Below are 24,620 nucleotides of genomic sequence, written 5' to 3' on the forward strand. Positions count from 1 at the left end.
CCAACGCTGGAGAGGGTGTGGAGAAAAGGGAGCCCTCTGACACTGTTGGTGGGAATGTTAAGTTGGTGTAACCACTATGGAAAACAGTATGGAGGTTTTTCAAAAAAACTAAAAATCAGAGTTGCCACATGAACCAGCAATCCCACTCCTGGGCTATACTGGGACAAAACCATAGTTCAAAAAGATACAGTATCCTGTGATAAACCATAAGGGAAAAGAATATTAAAAAGAATATATATATTATATATATAACTGAATCACTTTCCTATACAGCAGAAATTAACACAACATTGTAAAGCAATCACATTACAATAAAAAAAAATTATTTTGTTTTAAGCGATTAAATTTGTGGTAATTTATTACAGCAGAAATAGGAAATTAATAGTGTATTTTTTAAAGAACTGGTCTGTTTCATTCAAGTTGTTGAATTTATATCCGTAGAGCTGTTTGTACTATTCTTTTCCTGTCTGTATTATTCTTTCACACACTTCTAATGGTATCTGCTCTTTCAAAACAGTACAGCAACTTTGGAACACAGTTTGGCAGTTTCATACACGGGCTTCCAAGGTGGCACTAGAGATAAAGAACCTGCTGCCAACGCAGGAGACATGAGACACAGGTTCAATCCCTGAGCCTCCTCTGGAGGAGGACATGGCGGAAAAAAAAAAAAAAAAAAAGGATTCTCTTATTCCCATTTTACAGATGATAAAATTGAGGTAAAGAAAGGTTAATTGACATGTTCACACTCAAGGTTAGGAAGTAGGAGGGGTCAAGCAGTGACCTACTACAGAAGTGGTAGGAATGGTCTACCTAAGTGCTAGCAATAGGAGATACCCTTCCTGCAAAGAATTTAAAAATAATAAAACCAACTAAAGCCCATTCTACTTCTACCATCACTATGAATTAACCATCCTAAACAATGTCAGTGATAAAATATTTTTCCTTTGAAAATCTTTTGCTGGTATAAATCCTAAACAATTGTGACTACTGCTGAGTTTTAACACAGACTTCCCTGCTGGCTCAGACGGTAAAGAATCTGCCCACAATGCAGGAGACCCGAATTCGATCCCTGGGTTGGGAAGATCCCCTGGAGAAGGGAATGGCTGCCCACTCCAGTATTCTTGCCTCGAGAATTCCACGGACAGAGAAGCCTGGAGGGCCTACAGTCCAAAGGGCTGCAATTACTACATTTTTACTATTTACCCTTTAATAAATATCACATTCTACACAGAAGTCTATTTAAAGAACCTGTTACATCTTGTTGTCGTTGTTCAGTCACTAAGTCGTGTCTGACTCTTTGTGACCCCATGGACGGGCTCCTCTGTCCTTCACTATCTCCCAGAGTTTGCTCAAAATTCATGTACATTGAGTTGGTGATGCTATCTAACCATCTCATCCTCTGTTACATACTTAGCTCCCAAAACAGACTCAGCCACATGCATTTGTCTTGACAGTAAATTTCTAAGTGGTACATGTGTGCATGCCTAGTCGTGGCTGACCCTTTGGGACCCCAGGGACTGTAGCCTGCCAGGCTCCTCTGCCTGAGGAGATTTTCCAGACAAGAATACTGGAGTGGGTAGCCATTTCCTTCTCCAGGGGACCTTCCCAACTGAGGGCTTAAACCTGCATCTCCTGCATTGGCAGACGGATTCTGTACCACTGAGCCACCTGGGAAGCCCTCTGAGTGGCACAGAATAGTCCAAACTTGGTTAGAGCAGTTAGCATCCCCAGGCCCTATGGTACTCTAGAGTCCTACACTTTGCTGGTAGAAATGTAAAATGGTGCAGATACGTTGGGGAAAAGTTCTAACATGAAATTACTATATGGCCCAGCAATCATACACCGAGGCATATTCCCAAGAGAACTGAAAACATGTATTCACACAAAAACCGTGTGTATTTATAGCAGCACTATCTACAATAGCCAAGTGTCCACCTATGGAGAAATGGATAAACAAAACACGGCATATTCATGCGATGGAGTACTATTTGCAGTCATGGAAAGGAATGTAGTACTGACACATGCTACAACATGTATGATCCTTGACAACATTATGCTAAGTTAAAGAAACCAGACATAAGAGGCCATAAGCTGCATGACTCCATTTATATGAAATGTCCAGACTAGGTAAACCATGGACAGAAGTCAATGAGTGGTTTTAAGAGGATGGCGGATGCGGCAATCGGGAGTGACTGCTAACACATATGGGGCTTCTTTCTGGGGTGACGGTAACGATGTGCTGATGGCTGCACACTCACAATGAATAAACTAAAAACCACCGAACTGTACATTTTTAAATGGTGAATTTTGTTATATCTCAATGCAAAAAAAAAAAAAAGGAACTATAATCAGAAAAAGCTAAAAAAGTGGGACCCTCAGCTGGGAGAAGAGCAGTACATGCTTACCCTTCATTTTATACTGTAACGCTATTTTTTTTAACCATATGCAAGTTATTATTCAATTTAAAAATTCATATACTACACATGTATACATCTATACATATGTGTGTGTACGTGTGTATATATACACACACACATACCTTTTGCTATGGCTCTCCAACCCATTCCTCCCTGAGAACTTCCCTCAGTGGTGAGGTGTGGGCCTCACTAGTTATGACCATCCATTATAGAACACTGCCCTGGCAGTGGCTGATTGGACCATGAGTGAACCATTGACTCTACACAGGGCCAATCAGATCCTCTAACCCTAAAATCTGGGATTAAGATAAAGATGCTGGTTCATCAGCTAAGACTCTGCATTCCCCATACAGGGTGCCCAGGTTCAAACCCTGGTTGGGGGACTAAATCCCACATGCCTCAGCTAAAAACTTGCATGCAGCAACAAATACTAAAGGTCCTGTATGCTGCTGAGACCGGGCACAGCCAAAAAAATATTTTTGTAAAAAATAAAGATGCTAGCTCAAGCAGGTTAGAACTGACAAGTGAAACTGGGAGCCCTGGACTAGAGAAAGGTAAAGTTTGTGTGCAGAGATGAACACAGCCTAGGGGAGAAAACTGAGGTGTGCTGTTTGGTTGGGTTTCTGCTAGCTTTCCAATTTCATTCAGTAGTCTCTTGGGTTACCAAACCACCCTCCCTGCCTTTGGGTTCTATAGCCTTAAAACAAATTACTTTTTTTCAATGGCCTAACAGGGGGCTGAATATATTCATTGGAAGGACTGATGCTGAAGCTGAAACTCCAATACTTTGGCCACCTGATGCAAAGAACTGACTCATCTGAAAAGACTCTGATGCTGGGAAAGACTGAAGGTGGGAGGAGAAGGGGACGACAGAGGATGGATGAGATGGTTGGATGGCATCACTGACTCAATGGACATGAGTGTGAGTAAGCTCTGGGAGTTGGTGATGGACAGGGAAGCCTGGTGTGCTGCAGTCCATGGGGTTACAAAGAGCTGGACCCGACTGAACAACTGAACTGAACAAGGGCCAGGTGGTAGGAAGGTCCAAGGTGGGTACAGACAAAAAGGAGTGAACTGTTGGTTTAGAATCATGGTGACAATAAAAAAGCAGACAGACTTTTAGATGATTTTACTATTGCTTTAAATTCTCTAAAATGCTAGTGATAAGATATTACTCCCTTCTCTCCTCCACACATCAATGACCTTTTTCTTCATGAGCTAGTCTAATTCTAGTTTTGTTAGGTATGACCAAAGTGCCTTGAATATAACTGAAACTAATGATCTTGACCCAACCAACAATCTGAACATAAAGAAATCTGAGTTGATAAGCATTCCTACTTATTCTGAAATTAACACAGTTATTAAGTGAAAAAAAAAATTCCTTTTTTAAAATTTAAGTTAAATTTTTATTTAGTTCATTATTTTTAAGAAATTAAATCCAGTACAAATTTAGATTCTTGTTTGAAAGGTGCTGCTGCTAAGTCACATCAGTCGTGTCCGACTCTGTGCGACCCCACAAATGGCAGCCCACCCAGGCTCCTGTGTCCCTGGGATTCTCCAGGCGAGAACACTGGAGAGGGTTGTCATTTCCTTCTCCAATACATGCATGCTAAGTTGCTTCAGTCGTGTCCGACTCTGTGCGACCCCATGGACAGCAGCCCACCAGGCTCCCCTGTCCACGGGATTCTCCAGGCAGGAATACTGGAGTGGGTTGCCATTTCCTTCTCCCCTTTTTTAAAATTAAAAAAAAAAAGATTAAAAGAAAAAAGTATGCAATTTTTTTTTCTTTCTCATTTATGATGTCTGCTTCTGTTTAAGGGAAGCAAGTTGTTACACTAATGACAATTAGGTCACTAATGAACAATCACTGCGGGGACCAAGCCATCAGCATTATGCAAATAATAGAGCTCAATATGTGCTAACCCCAGTGGGTCCGAAGGTAAAGAATCCGCCTGCAATGCAGGAGACAGGGGTTTGATCCCTGGGTTGGGAAGATCCCCTGGAGAAGGAAACAGCAACCTACTCCAGTATTCTTGCCTGGAGAATCCCATGGACAGAGGAGCCTGGCAGGCTACAGTCCATGAAGTCGCAGAGTCAGACATGACTGAGCGATTAACACACACACAGAGCTCAATAAAGTATTTCTAAATCTTAAGTCTATGGACCTCAATGTTCTGTATATAAAATCTTTTAGAAACTGGAACGGAAACAGAAAAAGCATTTTATGAAAGCTTACAGGGAAAAATTTACATATGAACAATTGTAATATGGCAGATACAAGTTCAAAATACGCATTGGTTCACAAAGATGAATTATGATTCATATAGTTGTGACTGTGGCCACTAAGAGAATTTCAGTTTCTTATTTGAACCAAGAAAAAACAATTAGGATTTGCATGTGAAAGTAACTCATACCTGGTATGATCATATTCTCTAAGCCAATATAATGTCCATCAAGACTGTCTTTAGTTAAGATTTGTGGTGACAGTAACCACCTGAGTTTACACCATTTCTGATTGATTAATCAGTCTTTTCACTGCCTCTGCTCAACAAATATTCACGGAGCACTCTGTTTTAAAAAATCTTATTTTATTTTTTGGCCGAGGAGCATGTGGGATCTTGGTCCCCTAACTAGGGATTGAACCTGTGCCCTGTACATTGCAACTGTGGAGCCTTAACCACTGGACCACCAGAAAATCCCTCATGGAGCATTTTCAATGTACAGGTATATTCTAGGCAAATAAAACAGATATACACCCTAAAATCCCCAGGATTAAAACATAGCCAAGGAACCCAGGAAACGAGTGATTTCAACAACACACTTAACAAGTTAATTTCCAGGCTTCACAGGATCCTATAATTAGATGTAGCAGAAGTTACCTAACTCAGGTTCCCAAAGAAGAGTAAGATTTAGCCAGGAAAATAGAAGTGGGAGAGGAAGTGGTGACCAGGCAAAGGAAACAGCCTATGCAGAAAGCCTAATGGCGCGGTTCAAGATCAAAGAACTAAAAGAAGGTTCAGTGTGAGGGGGAATACAGTGATGAGGCCTGAGAGCTGGGCAATGTGCCTGCCCAGTTGTGTCTGACTCTTTGCGACCCTATGAACTGCGGACCGTCAGCCTTCTCGGTCCACATGATTTCGCCAGGAAGAATACTGGAGAGGGGTTGCCATTTCCTTCTCCAAGGGATCTTCCTGACCCAAGGATCAAACCTTCGTCTCCAGGGTCGCCCGCATCACATGTGAATTCTTTACCACTGAGACACTAGAGCTGGGCCAAAAGGCCTCACAAACCACAAAAGATGAGTTATTACTTTTCTCTCTGGGGGAAAAGTGGATTTAAAACAATTTCCTATTAGAACAAAAAGAGTCTACAAGTTTAACACCTCACTTCTCACACAAATATACCTGTAATGTTATTATAAAGCTATCTAATCCCATACATTCACAGTGATAGGAAAATATAGCAAAAATATACATTATACATCAAAATAGCTTCTACAAAAATATCATATTGTAAGACAGGATTAGTTTCTTCTCTGCAAGACACAAGCTGTATGAGAATAAGACATTCTAGAGGAAAAACACATCAACAGGGTCCAGGTCACCAACAATACACAAACTTCACAAAATACTGTAGAGCCAGCGTTTCATATCCAAATTACACCTTCTGTACTATAATGAGTTGTTTGCCTCTTAGGGTCCTACAGGCAGGAGACAAAATTTGACACAAATACATTCAAATATATACCAAATATAAAATCATCTCACTTATCCAGCCAGACTAGGACAGGGATATTTCTCATAAATTTTCTAAACATCAATTAAGCACCAAAACTTACTTACTTTTGAATGATTTTCCCTAAAAAGCGTCTCTGTGTCTGAACCTCTTAAACCTACTGTGCAATTTAATCTTCACTCCACATTTTGAGGCCATTATTCTGGAAATCAATTATGGGTTCTAGTATTCATTATGAGCATCAATTACCAGGATTTAGTAGAGACCTATGCCCCTTTTTGAAAAAGGCCCTGGATGGATATACAGGGATTTAAAAAAAATTTTTTTAAACACTATATACATAGTTTGAAATTTCTCCTTTAATAGGTTGTCAGTGTTCACTAGCTACAATCTGGATGCCTACCCAGGGCTTCTCCTAATTTGCTGCCTCTAGTTTCAGCCTGGGAAACCAGATAACTGAACAAGTTCAAATTACAAGGAAAATGAATAAAGAGTTGCTGAGTGAGCCTTTCCCGCAAGAAATACATTTTCTGCCATCCGTTTTGGCTGCTGGGGACTATTTCGCTTCTTAATAAACGTTCACACTAATATTCCACAAGGTCTTAAGTGAGGAAGGCCACTTTGAGAGTTCAAGTTACCTCCTGACAAGTCAGGTGTTCTGATCTTACACACTGATTCCTGGTTGGGTTTGCCTCCACCACTCCTAAGTGCAAAAGACATGCGGGGTGGGGCCAAACGCCTAGTGAACGGCAACCAGACCTAAATCTTCCTTAGTGTACCCTACCCGAGAAGTGGCATTAACCATGACTGCAAGTGAAATTTCCTGAGCTTGCCTGCCACATGCTAAGCTCTTTCTATGCAGGAACGCATTTGAGTTCGTTCACCATTTCTTGCTAGCTCTGGCCCAAGAGGAGATGGGGAGACGAGACAGCTTTTAAAGGTGTCCTAACGGAAAAAAATCGAAGTTATCACACTAAATCTTATCTCGAAAAGGGAGGATGTGTGTAATACAGGAGTTACAGCCAACTTCTGCAGCGAGCAAGCGAGCGAGCGAGCGAGCACTCCCCCCACACACCGGAAGTTTTGAAATGTCCTGCGGGCTTCCCATAGGCAAAGTGCTTCTCCCTTCAGCCCATCTCTGCGGGTCCTCCCGAAAGCTTCGAGGACCCCCCACCTCAGAGTCCGGCCGCACGCGGGGCTCGGGGGCCGCTCACGGGGCCACGAAGGGGGAAGCGAGGCCGTCAATCACGGCCGGCCGCCGGCTCCTGGCGGCGTAACCTTGGCCGCTCGCGAGTCGCGAATCGGGCAGGTGGGAGGCACCTGCGGCCCGGGCCCGGGCACCCGCGGCCCGGAGTCTCCGGGCGGGAGGGGGCTGCTGAGCGCCGGCCGGCGCAGGCCCGGCTGACCGTCTCGGCCGCTCGAGCCCTCGAGGCGGCCCCGCCTGGGGGCCGCGCGGCAGGGTCCGGGCCCCGGGGGCTCAGTGAACTCGGCGGCTCGCCCGGCCCCCGCCAGCCCCTCGGCGCCGCCACTCACCGAAGAAGCCCTGCACGATGCCTAGCGGGTGGCTGAGCCAATCCTCCCCACAGGGCATCTCGCCGACGGGCCGGAGCCGGCGCGGCCCGGGCGTCCCGCGCGCCGCTGCTCCTCGTCGGGGGCTCGGCCGCTCCTCGCCCGCGCCCTCCCACGCAGGGGAAACCTCGCGGCGCGGGCCGCCCGGCCTCCCCGCGCCTCAGGGAACGGCGGCGGTGGCGGCGGCTGTGAGGCGCTACCGGCGACGGGCAGGCGGCGCGTGCGGGCCCCCAGCCTCCACTTCGCACAATGGCGGGAAATAGGCGCCGCCGCCGCCGCCGCCGACCGCGCTGCCGGCGACCTGGGTGGAGCTCGTGCGGGGAGGGGCGGCGGGAGCGCGCGGCGCGGCCCCGCGGCGGGGAGGCGGGGCGGCCTTGCTCCGGGGGGGGCGGGGCTCGGCGGGGCGGGGCCGCGGCGGCAGGGCGGTCGCCATCTTGGAGACGGGCGAGAGGAAGGGCAGGCGCGGCCTCGCGAGCATGCCGCGTGGTGGCTTGAGGGCTGCGTATTGCTCGGTGTCCCTCTGCAGACTCGCAAGGAGAAACTCCCGAAGTCTGTTTACAGTGGCGAGGCCTTGCGCAGGTCGGAGACCGCAACAGTCCAAAAGCACAAGCGCAAAGAGACCTCAAAGTTATCTCTGGGCAAAATTAGAAGGTAACGTCGCCTCTGGTGTCAGCCCACCTCGTCCCGCCTCTTGGTGCTTTTTTTTTTTTTGGCCAATGTCAACTCTTTTGTTTGTCTCCCTGCTAGAAACCCTATGTAGTGACTTTCCTCCACTGGATCAAGTCTTCCCTCGACTGGATCAAGACAGTGGCATTTGGACACAGAAAAGATCTGGTTAATAGTAACCTTTGAATGAGGAAATTTGGAAAATATCCAAGTTCTGTAATGAAACAGCCCCTAGATCTGGAATATATTGGAGAAAAACCTCCCTCTCATAACCTGAAATACAGCGTGTTAACAGAAGGATGATCTGAATGCGATCTATAAAGTGGGGAGCTGGGGAACTGAACTCAGATCTCAAGCCCTCTTTAGGGCAAAAGGGTTTATTTTGTATTTGTCACTGTGAACTAATTACACTCCTCTGAATCTGGTGGTCAAGGCTGGTTGAATCGCCGGATGTGGAAACTGATGCCATGGAGACCTGATCACGCGGGGCCCTCTGTCTTATTTCTTACCATTTTACATAAGGAACTCTGGTATCCACAGATATGTGTTCCTGGGACCAATTCCCTGCAATTGATACCAGGGAATGACTGTGATTGGCATATTATACTATACATCTGGCTTTTATGAGTTTGGGTGAGCTGAGAAAACGGTTTCAAATCTTTGGCATTACTTCTTTCATTCATTCATTTAGCAGAGAAGGGCTGGAGATTCCTGGTATTGAATAGAGAAATCTCCTATTTAGCTTTGTGGCCAGTAAAATGCAAATTAAATGTATGTCATGGACATTTGCTTTTAGATTTTAATAATTTCAATTTGCTGTATATGAAATTGTAGCTGGACACCAATTCAGCAGTGGCTAAGAACACTTCAGCTTTTGGTTTCTCCCTCTGTATTCAGTGATTTGTAAACAATTGTTCAGATTTAACTTTTAAGAGACACTGTGATCCTACTGAAATGTAATTACTTTAGAATGTGAATAATTTCACCCTCTAATTTTCCCGTGGCAAGATGTTTTGACACTACTAATGAGTGGTTATGAAAACTTAAAAGGCCAAGGGAAGGTCCATAAGAGTACTTCTCTATGGCAAGATTTTTTTCCCCACGGCTGGCAATCACACTTCCCTCACTCTCAAGTCTGTATTTTTAAGAAGGGCATTAAGGGACTTCTGTGATGGTCCAGTGGTTAAGAATTCACCTTCCAATGCAGGGACACAAGTTCGATCCTTTGTGGGGAAACTAAAATTCCACATGCTGAGGGGCAACTAAGCTGGTGGGCTACAACTACTGAGCCCACACACTCTGTTCAGTGCCTGTGTTCCACAACAAAAGAAGCCCCCATGGACTGCAACAAAGACCCACTGCCTTCGTGTTATATACAGTTCAGTGAGAGACTTCTTACTGAATAATTATCCACTTACAACCATGATAGGTACCAGGGAAGAAAAAGTGAAGTTCTATAAAAGGAATGAATAGTACCATCTAGTCTAGTGAGAGAGGGTTTTGGGGAAAGGATCCTTCAGGGATTTCCTGAAAATGTGACATTTTCACTAGGACTTGAAAGATAAATAAGAGTTAGCTAGGTGAAAGGTGTGAGGGAAAATTATTCCAAGTCTTAAGGCTAGGAAAACAAAAACTTGAATAGAAAATTAAGAGTCACAACTTATGTCATGACAAAGCTCTCAAGAGTATTTAACAGCATAATAATGTTAAATTAGAATATTCATCTAAGCAACATTATAATTTAACTAAGGGGATGAGGATGTATAAGATTCATATATGTGATAGGATAAAGAAGACTTAAACCTCATCTTAAACCTGGGAGGTCAAAACATAATGCAAAGGAGAAAAAAAGGAAAAATCAGAAGTGACAGTTACTTTGAAAATATAGAAATACTGAAACAATCAGCAGGAAGAATTGAATGTCATTGCCTCCAGGATGGGGTAAAAGTTTCTTTTAAACATCTGCTTATTTTCTATATACTTAGCATGAATTCAACCTCAGCTGCACTGAAATTTCCACTAGATCATGAGATCTTTGAAGCAGTGATTTTGGTATTTTTATGCTGTATTGTTCCCAAGTACCTAGAACAGTGTCTGACGTCATAGATGTGCAATAAATAGTTGCTGAATGGATAATGCATACTTTCCATCAATTGTCTAAATCTCCTTTCTAAATAGACACATTGAGTATTTTTTAATTAATTAATTTTAATTTTGGCTGCTCTGGGTCTTCATTCTGGCAAGCGGGGGCTCCTCTCTAGTTGAGGTGTGTGGGCTTATTGTGGTGGCTTCTCTTGTGGTAGAACAAAGGCTCTAGCATGTGCAGGGTCAGTGATTGTGGGCTTAGGTGCCCCATGGCATATGGAATTTTCCTGGAGCCGGTATCAAATCTGTGACCCCTGCATTGGCAAGCGGATCCTTAACCACTTCCCCAGGGAAGTCACATCAGGTTATTTTATATACATTATTTTCTTGGACATTTTCCCCAAAGTCCTTTGTCCTATTTCAGTCTGGTTTGTTGCCCTCTACTGCTGGTGCAAAACTGTCTTCTTAGGATCTCCCACCGCCATTATCCTAAAGATTCTCTTCTTTAGGAGTCATCTTTTCCTTGAGACTTCAAAAAAATATGTTTTCTCCTTTCAGGGTTGTGGAAAGATTGTCCTACGAAGAACTGCATTTCCTAGCTACGAAGTGTAGGGGAGGTTGGTTGCCTGGCTAGGAACTACATTTCCCAGGCTTCTTTGATCCTAGGCAGGGATATATGACTAGGTTTACCAAAGAAGCATGAGGGAAAGTGTATCTGGAACTTCCACTTCAATTTCTTAAGAATTTGGCCTTGGATATGTTCTTTGTTCTTTCCTGATGGATGGGATGGTGATGTCTAGAATGACCTTGTGCTAAAGCTAACCTAGATTTTCATATGAACATTGCATTCTGAGATAGCTTTTTTTTTTTTTTTACAGCTGCTAGCATTAAATAATACAGAAATTATTTTCAGAAGTGATGTGCTACCATAACAGAGAGAAACTGCATAACGTGGCTCTAGTTTAGTGCTTGGATAGTGGATGACAACAGATGAAAGACAAAATGCCTCAGGGAATGCAGAAGATCATTTATTCAGGCTGTTGGCGATAGAGAGAACACACATTCAGGAGAGGTTTTTTGTTTTTTTGTTTTTTTTGCACTGAGTCTGTGTTGCTGTATACAAAGTTTCTCTAGTTGCAGTGAGTGGGGACTACTCTCTAGTTGCGGTGAGCAGGCTTCTCATTGTGGTGGTGACTTCTCTTGTTACAAAGCACAGGCTCTAGGGTCAGTGAGCTCAATAGTTGTGGCACTCAGGCTTACTTGCCCCAAGGCATGTGGAATCTTCTAGGACCAGGGATGAACCCATATCCCCTGCAATGGCAGGGAGATTTTTAACCTCCGGACCACCAGTGACCTCCCTCAGGAACATTTTAAAGAGTTAAAATTGGAGATTTTGTAAAAGAGTCACTGAGGATGGGGTTAGTCTTATTTTGGTATGTGCAAGAGCAAGATGGTCCTTTACAGTTAGCCCTTTCTTAGAAAACAAAAGGGAGGAGTAATTTTCTTTATTTTTTGACCATGTTGTATGGCTTGCAGGATCTTAGTTTCCTGACCAGGGAATGAACATAGGCCCCTGCAGTGAAAGCGCCAAATGCTAACCACTGGACCTCCAGGGAATTTCCAAGGATGAATTTCTAACCATCTCTATTTTCTGGGGAGTGAGGGAAACAAATAGGAAAGTTGGCACTTACCAACCCATTGCTCTACTGTCAGAGGATGTGGGTCAGAGTTCTATTGTTAAATGCAATCTGATCACTGTTTGTGTATTCAGTCTTCCAGATATATTATGCAAACCACACATGTAATTTAAAAGTTAAATTTTAAAAAGTAAAAAGAAACAAGCAACACTTTTTAAAAAAAATGAGCTGACTTTCTGAATACATTTAAAAGAATAAATAGTCCTTTCAATGGAGAGAAAAAGAACAGACATTGCTCTGGCACAGAGTGGTAACACTAATTTTAACAATATATTTAACCCAATATGGGTTTCCCTTGTGGCTCAGATGGTAGAGAATCTGCCTGCAATGTGGGAGACCTGGGTTTGATCCCCGGGTTGGGAACATCCCCTGGAGAAGGGAAAGGCTACCCACTCCATTATGGACTGTGTAGTCCATGGAGTCACAAAGAGTCAGACACGACTGAGCAACTTTCACCTTAACCTAACATATAAAAATATTGTAATCTGTACAAATAATCCATGTGAAGACTATTATCTTTTTATAACTAGTTCTTCAAAATCCAGAGTGTATTATATACTGATAGCACATCTCAATTCAAATAGCCACATTTCTAATGCTTAGTAACCACACGTGGGCACAGCTACAAGATCAGGAGAGCTATAAGCACAGGAGAAATTGGGGACTTCCTGGATTGAAAAAAAAACAATCAATGTGGTATTCAAACTCAAGGAGAATTTATTCAAAGGTGTTTTCAAGAATCAGTCCTTTAAGACTTCTCAGGTAAACTAAAGAATCTAGCTTCATAGCAAAGGTCAGATCAAGATTGTAGCTTGGTTTTAAATGACCTCAAGTTAACCATCATTGAAAGTCACTCAGTTGTGACCAACTCTTTGTGACCTCCATGGACTACACAGTCTGTAGAATTCTCCAGGCCAGAATACTGGAGTGGGTAGCCTTTCCCTTCTTCAGGGAATCTTCCCAACCCAGGGATCGAACCCAGGGCTCCCGCACTGTGGGCAGATTCTTTCCCAGCTGAGCCACAAGGGAAGCCCAAGAATACTGGAGTAGGTAAGCCTATCCCTTCTCCAGGGGATCTTTCCAACCCAGGAATTGAACTGGGGTCTCCTGCACTGCAGGCGGATTCTTTACCAACTGAGCTATCACGGAAGCCACAGTAACCACCGTTGGGGCTCAGAGAAAAAAAGAGCTCAGGTCAGACACGGAAGTTACTTTACTGGAAACAGCAAACCAGGGGCTGGCCAGAAAGAGTTTGTAACTGTTCAAGCCTGAAAGCAAGTCTCAGGCTTCAAACTCATACCAACAGGAAGTAAACTGCCAAAGCTGTATTGCCCCTAACGAGGATGTACTTCCCAATGTCACTTCACTTATGGCCTTGGATGACCACGGTCAAGGAGGAGCCCCCCAGAGGGCAAAGCCAGGGCCAGTAAGGACTGTGGATGGGGGGGTTATTTACAGAAAACCAAACCAGAGACAGCCAGGACTAACCACAAATATTCTCCACTGTCAGGGCAGGGGTGTTTTCCGTTTTTGCCTAGAAGGACTCAGTCATTATGAAACAGGGATTACTGTGCTTTCCATTCCTCTTTGATTCCTAGCGGGAGTCTCCATTGCAGTTACCCTGTTCTTGCTGCACAACCATCTGTTGAGTGTCTTGTAGTCACAGCTCCTGAGGAACCACATCCAGAATCACTGGGAAACGCTGAGCTGCCCAGAGATCCTGGATTTTAAGCTGAAGGCAGCTGGTTGCCACCCTTGGGGCACGAGTATGTTCCATTTGGGAAGAAGGCTTGGTAAATGGTGGCCAGAGGGATAGACTGCCATGGCAATTGTCATTTGCCCACCAAAACCTTCTTCCTCCATTGTTACAGAACTGTAGTCACCAGAATTTTGGCTACCGAAGTGTGGAGTGTATTTCTCAGCTCTTCTTGTACCCAAAGGGAGTGCCTTTTGTCAAAGTTTACACTAGTGGAATGTGACCAAAAGTGATGTGTGTTAACTTCTGTCTCACTTCTGTTAAGAAGGGACATTTGGACTCTGTGGCGGTCCAGTGGTTAAGACGCCGTGCTTTCACTGCAGGGGGCGTGGGTTGTATCCCCGTTGGGGAACTAAGATCCCACACACCTCACAGTGTGGCCAGAAAAACAACATGGGATACTTGGCTCTGAACTGGGCTCACCTCTTCTTATTGCCTTGGTGGGGCGGGCAGCTTCAAAAAACGCTATGTTGAAGACAAAAGCTGGTCACCAGTATGTACTCTTGTGTGAGAGAGAAAGGAACATTTGTTTGAACCATTTCATTTTTGGGTCTTTTGGTTTGGGAATATGCTTGAATTCCCCTGTACACCTGTGTTGGATATCCTGTTACTTGCAGCCCATATAGGAAGACTTAGCCTTATTCCTTTATTTTTGGTGGAGCCCTTCCATCATATTCTTAGAAAGTCTGCTTGAGAGGTAAATATTTTGGGAGCTGAATTTCTTTGCATCTGACTTGTTTTTATCCTTCCGGAATCTGTATGGATCTTTGTCTCCTGTGCTCCGATATGTGTTTTTTCAGCTATTGTGCTGAATACTGAACCACCCCCCACGCGCCCCCCCCCCCCCCTTTTTTAAGATTAAATTTTTTTTTTTTTTTTTTACTTTTGGCTGTGCTGGGTCTTCCTTGCTTTGCACAGGCTTTCTGTAGTTGTGATGAGTGGGGGCTACTTATTGCAGCGCACAGGCTTTAGGGGCGTGGCCTTCGGTAGTTGCAGCACATGGGCTCATTAGTTGCAGTGTGATGGCTTAGCTGTTTCTCGGCTTGTGGAATCTTCCCAGACCAGAGATTGAACTCTGTCCCAGGTGGTGCTAGTGGTAAGCAATCTGCTTGCCAATGCAGGAGACACAAGAGACATGAGTTCAATCCCTGGGTCGAGATGATCCCCTGGAGAAGGAAATGACAACCCACTCCAGTATCCTTGCCTGGAGAATCCCTTGGACAGAGGAGCCTGGCGGGCTGCAGTCCATGGTGTTGCAATGAGCTGGAGACTACTGAGGAACAGAGCACTGCGGTGCCACCAGGGAAGTCCAGAGATTTTTTTTCTTAATGGATCATTTTTAAAGTCTTTCCTGGATTTATTACAGTATGGCTTCTGTTTTATGTTTTGGTGTTTTGGCCACGAGGCATGTGGGATCTCGGCTTCCTGACCAGAGATCGAACTGGCACCCCCTGCATTGGGATGCGAAGTCTGATCCACTGGACTGCCAGGGAGGTCCCACTAAACCCTTTTAATTTGGAAACTGTATCCTTCATTTCTGGATATAAACTTTGTTCTTGATGATTCCCTCCCCTGCATGTTCTGTCTTTTTTAGCAGAGCTCTTAAAATGCAAACACTGGTTTTTCTTGCCTGGTACTCTAATTTTCTCAGGTTTCTCGCCTAGCTTCCATCTGTTTGTCTTTTTGTTTTCCTTTTTGAGAAAATTTCTCGTATTTATTTTCCTTATACTCACTTTCCTGTTTGTTCCCTAAATATTTCTTTGCTTTCTTAAACAGCGCCCTGATCCTGTTTCTTGGTTGCAGATCCCTCTGAAGATATTACCGATAGATTTTTTAAAAGTCCCTGCCTTCCTGTGTGGGTTATTTCTTCTACATTACCATTTCCTGTTCCTTTTGTGGGTTATGTTTGGATCACTGTCTTTTCAGGTTAATGACTCTTCTCAATCATGTGGTATATATACTTAAAGTGTGGGGACTGCCTCCCACCGGTGCTTCTTCTGATCATACCTGTCAGCCTGAATTAATACCCAGCATGTCACCTTGTATAGAAAGTAACACAAACCCTCCTCCAAAAGAATGGCCATTTCTGACATCGACAGAGCATGAGGCTGTTTGCCCACTACCCCCAAATTCCAAATCAGTCACATGTGAGCTGATGCCTCCTACATCTCATTTTAAGCCCGGCCTTCTTTCCTCAGTTTTAGAGCCATCTATCTAATTGCTGGGTATCTCCATTTTTATGTTCCATTTTGTCCTCCTGTTGCTCTGGGTTCCCTGTATCAGAAATTAGCACACTTTCCCTCCGGTCGCCTGTGCCTTGCCCTCCCTGTTTACCTGCCTTGCCAGGTGGATGTGAGTATGGAAGAGAGGGTTGCTGTTCCCTAGTGTGTGAACCGTCAGGACTCTGCTGGTCTGGCCATCCTTGTATCCCCCATGTCTGGCACAAGGGCAAGTTCGCATAATAGAATTTGCTGAATGAATGCCTGAAAAAAAAAGTATGGGGACTAAAAAGGTGTTTGGGAGCTCAGAGCAGGTAAATGGGTCTGGTGGTTATTTTTTGTCTAGATGAGTTTATTTTTATATGAATCAGTTCAGTCACTCAGTCACGTTCGACTCTTTGCAACACCAAGGACTACAGCATGCCAGGCTTCTCTGTCCATCACCAACTCCCAGAGCTTGCTCAAACTCATGTCCATTGAGTCGGTGATGCCATCCAACCATCTCATCCTCTGTTGTGCCCTTCTCCTCCTGCCTTCATTCTTTCCCAGCATTAGGGTCTTTTCTAATCAGTCAGTTCTTCACCTTAGGTGGCCAAAGTATTGGAGTTTCAGTTTCAGCATCCATCCTTCCAATGAATATTCAGAACTGATTTCCTTTTGGATTGACTGGTTTGATATCCTTGCAGTCCAAGGGGCTCTCAAGAGTCTTCTCCAATACCACAGTTCAAAATTATTAATTTGTATAAAAATATTTATATGAATATTTCATGGAAATAGGAATGTAGCAAGAGGTCTGGGTAGTAGGATAAAAAATTGTAAGTGGAGATTCGTAGGTGTTTCTCTATTTACACCTGGGATCAGGCTTTCCCAACATCGGGCTCAGCAGCGGCCCGTCTCTGCTGCCGGTGTGCAGACCCACCCCGGGCACACTTGGCGTTGCCCACAGGGCGGCAGGCGCGGCAGCTCTGATTGCAGGAGGTGCGTTTGCAGGAGCAAATACTAAGAGTACCAGAGGCTCACGAGCACTCAGGGTTCATTTTGAGCTGAGTTGAGGCTAGATGTCCAAGTCAGTGGCCAAGAAGAGACATTTGGGCTAGTGGCAGGGGAATTCTGGGCTAGCTGACTGTGAGCTAAATTATGGGGTGATCTGCCTGGCCTTCCCAGGTGGCTCAGTGGTAAAGAACCTGCTTGCCAATGCCAGAGACGCAGGTTTGATCCCTGTGTCTGGAAGATCCTCTGGAGGAGGAAATGGCAACCCACTCCAGTATTCTTGCCTGGGAAATTCCATGGACAGAAGAGCCTGGCGGGCTACAGTCCATGGCATTGCAAAGAGCTGGATGTGACTAAGCAAGTGAGCCCAGCACATGCTGCCTGGGCTGTCTTACTGGGGAGCCCTGATTTAATTATCTCTAGATGTTTCTTCACACGACCCCAAGAAGAGTCTTCTGATCTCCTGCTGAGAGGTTGAAGACCTGGCAGCTACTGTTTTGGGAGCTAAGTGGAAAATTGGGCTGGGATTGTGGAAGAGAGTGTTTTATTACCCAGTATGTACATATTTGCTCAATCTTCCTCCTGTCTTGGGCTTCCCTGGTGTCTCAGACAGTACAGAATCTGCCTGCAATGCAGGAGACCCAGGTTTGATCCCTGGGTGGGGAAAATCCCTTGGAGAAGGGAATGGCAGTCAACTCCAATATTCTTGCCTGGGAAATCCATGGACAGAGGAGCCTGACGGACTACAGTCTAGGGTTGTGGAAGTGTTTTATTACTTAGTATGTACATAGTTGCTTAATCTTCCTTCTGTTTTACCCTGTCCAGAAGGAAAACTCAGTCTTTTTTAAGGGGGATTGTCAGTAGTCTAGTTACTGAGAGCAGGGGGAGGGGATCTGTTTAAAAAGTTTTCTCCAATTCCCCTAATTCCAGGACCTCTGTTTTCCACTGGACTGCCACTTCCAGAGGTGCCCGAGGTTATCAGGTCCTAAACTTTTTGGTGATCCTACGGTGCAAATAATGTTGCCTTTGAGCTCTCCCCATTATTGGTTTGCTAAATCATCTACTACTTGCCCTTTCTTTTTTTTGGTGCCTTTCAAAATCTTGTTGTTGTCAAATCTTCCCACGTTCTCCTCATCCGTATGGGTGTATGCCTAAAAAAACAAACAACAACAACAACAAATCAAACAAACCCGTTTGTGCTTTTAACTGAGTTTTAGGAAGAAAATGAAGATCCAGCAGCTCAGTCTGACATCTTTGCCCAGAAATCACTCCTATTTCTGTTCATTCCGACTGCAATTGCTCTACTTTGAATCACCATCATTGCTCAGCTGGTCACTGCAGCAGGCTGCCAACTGTTCTTTCTACTCTCAGGCTTGCTCTTTCCTTATCTATTTTATTAGACTGAAGTCAGAGTGAACTTTCTGCAGAACAAATATTATTTCTCCACCCGCCTTTAAACCTTTCTTTCAGTCCCTTTTGTTCTTAACTTGTAAGGACCGTGTATCAGCTGGCCTTGATCTACTTTTCATTCTTATCTCCCGGCTTTCTCCCACTTGCTCACTGGGCTCCAGCCTGCTGTAACTCAGGTTTCTTTTATTACACTCAAATACGGCATCTTAAGGCATCCCTACATACTGTAATTTTATCTGTTAATTGTCTCTTACCACATCCTCCAACCCCTCTCCTCCAGCTTTTCTGGTCAACTTCTACTCATTCACTTTCAGGTGTCAACTTAAATATGTTTCCTTCAGGAAAGCCTTTCATGTGGCTCCAGACAAGGTGAGCCCTTTGTTGATGGTCTGATTGTTCTAAATACTTGCTATCCCTCCCCTAGAAAGGTTACAACTCCCTCTCCTGATGGTGTCAATATTCCACATAAGACACTTTTGGAAATTTTACAGTATCACTTTCATCACACCTTATTGTTATTGTGTTTAGTGTCTGTCTTCTTGACCAGACTGTAAGCTGCAAGAAGGAAACGTCCTGTGTCTATCTTATGTACCATGGTATCCCCAGTGTTTAGTATACCGCCTTGACCACCTACAGTAATGGCAAAGACCCCTTGACCAAACTCTGCCATGGCTACTAACAGCTTAAGGCCATGTCCCCAGGATGAACCCTGTCCCCCCGCCCCCTTTTTTTCCTGTCCCCCTTAAAATGCCTGCATGATGAAGTTCAACAATGCAGGGAGAATTGACAGTTCCTACCCAAACCAGGTGGTAGGCATGTAGGCCCCTGAACCTCCTTTAAGTAGTTACTTTAGAAAGTCCCAACTATAAATCTTCTTTCTGCCCCTTTGAGATATAAATCTTTTGTCACCCAGAACGGTATTCTCAAGGACTTGACAGCTCCTCCCAGCCTGGTGCGTGCCAGCATGCATGCTACATCACTTAGTTGTGTCTGACTCTTTGCGACCCTATGGACTATAGCCCGCCAGGTTCCTCTGTCCATGGGATTCTCCAGGCAAGAATACTGGAGTGGGTTGCCATGCCCTCCTCCAGGGAATCTTTCTCATCCAGGGATCGAACCCAGGTCTCTTACGTCTCTTGCATTGGCAGATGGGTTCTTTACCATTAGTGCCACCTGGGAAGCCTGGTGGGCACCCTGCTTTAACTTGTACCACTGCCTATCATGAAGATATGGAAAGTTAATTCCTCCTCCATATAAATGCCAGTTAACAAACCTGGGTGGCCTAGTCACATGTACCAACCACCCACGGCACCCTTCAGTGCTTTCCTTTTTTTTTTTTGACAGTAAGCATACTAGTTATTAAATTAAGTAATAAACAGGTAATATGTTAAAAAGCAGACATTACTTTCCCCACAAAAGTCCATCTAGTCAAAGCTATGGTTTTTCCAGTAGTCATGTATGGATGTGAGAGTTAGACCATAAAGAAACCTGAGTGCCAAAGAATTGATGCTTTTGAACTGCGGTGTTGGAGAAGACTCTTGAGAGTCCTTTGGACTGCAAGGAGATCCAAGTCAATCCTAAAGGAAATTAGTCCTAAAAATATTCATTTGAAGGACTGATGCTGAAGCTCCAATATTTTGGCCACCTGTTTTGAAGAAATGACCCATTGGGTAAGACCCTGATGCTGGGAAGGATTGAAGGTAGGAGGAGAAGGGGAGGGCAGAGAATGAGATGGTTGGATGGCATCACCGACTCGATGGACATAAGTTTGAGCAAGGTCTGGGAGTTGGTAATGGACAGGGAAGCCTGGCGTGCTGCAGTGCATGGGGTTGCAAAGAGTTGGATATGACTGAGCGACTGAACTGGTAACAGCTGAGGGACATGATAGTTCCATTATTTCATAGCTTTCTTTGGGGTTTCTCCTATCGCTTTCTCCCACCTTCCAAGTTATGTTATTTTTTTCTTTCATAATCTAACTATATGAAAGATAATAATATCCAAATTATCCACAGTGTATTTTAAGATTAAACTAGTCAGATTATTGTAGACAGGTAAAGAGGTGGACACGACTTAGCCACTAAACCTTCACCAACGCTATAGAAAGCTGTTAAAAAGTCACATACCCAAACATCAATTCCCTCTTTTCGCTTTTTGGCTTAAAAATCTTCAAAAGTTTTACCATTTCTTTTTTTTTTTTTCCCCCTTCTGGTGAAAACAAAGAACCATTCAAAATTTATTCTCCAACAGACAGAAGCAGCAGGTAAAAACTACAGGGGTTTCTCCGCAGATCGTGCATTCACGAGACATTATTAGCTAACAAATGAGAAATCCTCTGGTGTATTTTCTGTAACAGTATCCACTAAGTTTTACCATTTCAATTTCTGGACCAATGACAAGAATTCAGTTCAGTGCATAAAGTGGATGGGTAAGATGCGGTATTTGGTCAGAGCGGGTGAGTTGGTCTATACCTTGGCTACAAATGGCCCACACATCTCTAGTCCTCCCTCGGTCAGCTGCTAGCAATCTGTTACCTACACCTGTGGGCTTTCGCAGTTCCTCAAAATCTTACCTAGTTAAACGCTCCCGTGGGTACTTTATGGAAGCACACAGCGCCCCCCGCAACCCGAGACTTGCAGTGTCGATTCGTACTTGGATTCACGAACAGCAGCACCCCACCTCCCACGCTCCAGCTGCCTCTTCGGCCCCGCCCGGGCAGTGGCCGAAGGTGTCACGTGCTTGGACCCGGGCGCGAAGCCGGTGCCGCCATGTTACTCTCTGGCGGCCCCGTTGGAGAAGGCAAAGGGAAGCTGAGCGGCCGCCCGGAGTTCCGGTCCTTGTGCGCAGGTGCGGAAGTGTGTTGGCCCCGACTGCGCTCAGTTTCCGGCCGGTGGTTCCGCACCGGCCACCCGTAGACGTGTAACGGACGGTGGACCGCAGCCATGGCCGAGAGGAAACCTAACGGCGGCGGCGGCACCGCTTCGGCCTCCTCGTCGGGCACTAACTTACTTTTCTCCTCCTCGGCCACGGAGTTCAGCTTCAACGTGCCCTTTATCCCAGTCACCCAAGCCGCCGCTGCCTCGGCCTCCCTGCTCTTGCCCGGAGGTAGTAAGGAGATGGAGATCCGGTTGGGCAAATGTGGGCGGGGGCCGTGAGGTGAAGGGTCGGACAGGAGGTTGTTCCTTTGCCTGGATCCGACCCTCTGCGACCTTGTCAGGGCAGTTAGTGGCCAGATTTGAGTAGCTTGGGGGCGGGGGCCAAGCTCTTCGTCGAAGGGACTGTTCAAGTGCTGGCCACTCCTGCAGTGGCATTCCTCACGTTTTTGTTGAACATTTACTGGTCAGCCAGGCGCTTGCAGGGAAGGTAAAATAAATTAGTGCCCCCTCTCCTTGGATACAGTAAACTATCTTCGGATACGCTCGTAATACTTGCAAAGCAGAGGTATAGAACACAGTCATCTTTCAAGGCCTTGCCTCATTTTCTGTTTTTTTTTTTTTCATTTTCTGTTAGAAGCTCTTGCTTGTTTTCTTAGGTACCCACTCCTATGTGCACCTTAACACTTTGTACATATCTTTATTAGTGTCTACGGAGCTTGCGTTTTCATGATTATGCGGCATAATTTTCATGATTATGCTGGTGTTTAGGAGCCCCGAGTGTATTCCAACCCTAGCCCTGGCAATAACTTGCTGTGTGACCTCAGGCATGTTACTTCACCTCTCTGTGCTTCTTTTTCCATACATGTGCAGCCTCCCAGGGCTGTCAGGAGAATTGAATTGATTTTTGTGAAGCGCTGAATATAGCATCTGGCACATCATGTTGCATAAACGTTCGTAAAGTAAGCGTGTCTGCCTGTTTATTTGGACTATGAGTTATATGAAGTTTGCAGCTATGACTTATTTACCTTTTTATTTCTAGAATCTTGTTTAGTGCCCAGCACAGAGCTCCTCGGGAAATTGTGAATATTTTTCTCTTGAATAATTTATTCTTATTTGGAGGACCAAGGAAAGTTTCATGGAGAGGTGAAAAGGGGCGAACCCGAGCAGTACCTGATGGCTCTTCCATGGTGTCATGTTTCTTCTTGGTGCTTACCACCTGACATGTCCACATCTTTGTTTATCTTGTCCCACTAGCACAGTGAGCTCCGTGAGAGCAGGAGCTTATGCCTAGAACACTGTCTGGTATGCCGTAGGCAGATTTTTTTCTCTAGAAACTTGTTGAATGAGTGAAAAGGTGGAAGTTAGGAATATGTCTCGTTTTGATAGTGTGGCTGAAAAGTTCCACCTTGCCATTTTTGGTGGAGAACCAGCATGGCTGGAGCAGAATGCTTTTGGAGGTTGCAGGAATAAATAAGGTTGTACATGGGGTTCTCTTATCATCCTCTGCTTCACAAATGTTTGGTTCATGCCCATGTTCCTTTAAAATATTTTGTTTGTGCCTGTCACTGTTAATAAATGGTAAACATCTTCCTTGTCTGGAGAAGGCAGTGGCACCCCACTCCAGTACTCTTGCCTGGAAAATCTCATGGACGGAGGATCCTGGTAGGCTGCAGTCCATGGGGTCACTCAGAGTTGGACATGACTGAGCGACTTCACTTTCACTTTTCACTTTCATGCATTGGAGAAGGAAATGGCAACCCACTCCAGTGTTCTTGCCTGGAGAATCCCAGGGACAGCGGAGCCTGGTGGGCTGCAGTCCATGGGGTCGCACAGAGTCGGACATGACTGAAGTGACTTAGCAGCAGCAGCATCTTCCTTGTCAAGTACAGGGTAACTTACCTGTCTTGAAAGCTATTGTTTCTTGGAGATGGTTTGTTTTGTAGTAAGAAAATTAATAAGTTTTAGAACTGAAATTCTTTAACAAAAGTTTTTCTGTCTTTAAAAAAAAGAGTTGATGATTGGAAGTCCATTCAGTGAATTTCCAGAGACCAAAGGAGAACCTGTGGCATTGGAAGCAGCGATGAATCAATGTCCGTTAAAGAGGCATAGAGGAAGCAGTTTCATTCACTCAGTGAACCTGGATCGAGCAGCTTGTTTGTCAGGCCCTGTTCCAGGTGTCAGAGAGACAGAGAGGAGCAGATAGCACTGTCCTCAGTGACTGCACGGTTTTACAGACACTGTACCCAGCTGTGTAAGTAGTTGTGGTCCAGGTTTGTGATGGCTGGAAAGAGGGATTGATAGGCTGGCCGACCAGGGAGCGGACATCCCTTAGACCTTCAGAACTTTACAGAGGAGGTGATTCTTAAGCTGAGTGTTGAAGGATACATAGAAATTAGGAAGTCTGGGGAGACAGGCGTATGGAAAAGTCTGGAGGTGTGAGAGAAACCTGCAGATTTGGTGGGATTTCGAGGTAGGTGCTCACATTCTCTCTCTCTCCCCTCTAACTCTTTCCCTTTTGGCCAGTCCCCCCGCTCCACCCCCCCCAGGTCCATGTGACTAGAGTGAATACAGGGGAGTGGCTCAAGTGGTTAGTGGGGGAACCAGGTCACGAAGGGCCTCATACAGCACATTGAGGAGTTCATAGTACATCCTGTGTGGTGTGCAGGTGCTCTTGAAGGGTTCTAAACAGGGCTGTGACATTAGAGATGTGTTTCAGAAAGACTGTAGTTTTCTGAGATTGCACCAGAGGAGTAAAGCTGACTATAGCAGAAGTGTCTAGTCTGGACGCCACTGTGATTCAGGCAGGAGTGAGTGGCACTCTGGCTCTGGTCAGCCATGTGGGGTGTGAAGAGCAGGAAACAGAAGTAAGAGATTTTTACACCATCAAATTGTTGGGACTTAGTGACTCACTGAGGGCCAGACTTTCCAATGTGCAGGCTCTTTATCTGTTCAGTTTCAGCTCCAAGAGACAGCTCCACCTGGCATACAATAGATACTGTGTACTTCTTTAATTGAAGATCTAAATGATTAAATGGAAGAGAGGGAGGCATCTCAAGAGAGGAGGTTTCTGGTTTTCCTGTCTGGATGGATGTTGGTAGACATTTGCTGAGGTGGTGAGATTGTAAAAGGAGTACATGAAGGGGGACAGTTAAGATGACAGTCTAGGCTTACTAAACTTGAGATGTATGTGTCTGAACCTGCCA

The 24,620-nt window shown here is 45.0% G+C and overlaps 2 protein-coding genes and 2 long non-coding RNA genes across 8 annotated transcripts in view; 2 read left to right on the forward strand and 2 right to left on the reverse strand.

The window, feature by feature from the left end:
* The window catches only part of LOC122708630 (minichromosome maintenance complex binding protein), a 33,200-nt gene extending 25,157 nt beyond the window's left edge, over nucleotides 1-8,043 (reverse strand). The window contains exon 1 of one of the 2 annotated variants that reach the window (XM_043924920.1): nucleotides 7,686-8,043. In XM_043924920.1, the coding sequence (XP_043780855.1) occupies nucleotides 7,686-7,743 (58 nt within the window). In that variant the 5' untranslated portion in view covers nucleotides 7,744-8,043. The remainder of the gene's footprint in view (nucleotides 1-7,685) is intronic. The other variant, XM_043924919.1, reaches the window with a different exon arrangement.
* Nucleotides 8,044-8,122: 79 nt separating this feature from the next.
* Nucleotides 8,123-10,039, forward strand: LOC122709326. The gene is made up of 2 exons (XR_006345477.1): nucleotides 8,123-8,372; nucleotides 8,469-10,039. It is a non-coding gene; the product is annotated as an uncharacterized LOC122709326 (long non-coding RNA).
* A 7,846-nt stretch (nucleotides 10,040-17,885) lies between these two features.
* On the reverse strand, nucleotides 17,886-21,245 carry LOC122708892. Its single transcript, XR_006345344.1, has 2 exons — nucleotides 21,114-21,245; nucleotides 17,886-18,285 (listed from the first exon to the last, which is right to left on the reverse strand). It is a non-coding gene; the product is annotated as an uncharacterized LOC122708892 (long non-coding RNA).
* A 167-nt stretch (nucleotides 21,246-21,412) lies between these two features.
* The window catches only part of LOC122708891 (SEC23 interacting protein), a 38,259-nt gene continuing 35,051 nt past the window's right edge, over nucleotides 21,413-24,620 (forward strand). For 2 of the 4 annotated variants that reach the window (XM_043925677.1, XM_043925678.1), the window contains exon 1: nucleotides 21,414-21,646. In XM_043925677.1, the coding sequence (XP_043781612.1) occupies nucleotides 21,484-21,646 (163 nt within the window). In that variant the 5' untranslated portion in view covers nucleotides 21,414-21,483. Of the gene's footprint in view, nucleotides 21,647-23,394; nucleotides 23,669-24,620 lie in introns of those variants that run through there. The other 2 variants (XM_043925679.1, XM_043925680.1) reach the window with 2 other exon arrangements.

Source organism: Cervus elaphus, chromosome 15 (genome assembly GCF_910594005.1).
Source record: "Cervus elaphus chromosome 15, mCerEla1.1, whole genome shotgun sequence".
NCBI classification, from domain to species: Eukaryota; Metazoa; Chordata; class Mammalia; order Artiodactyla; family Cervidae; genus Cervus; species Cervus elaphus.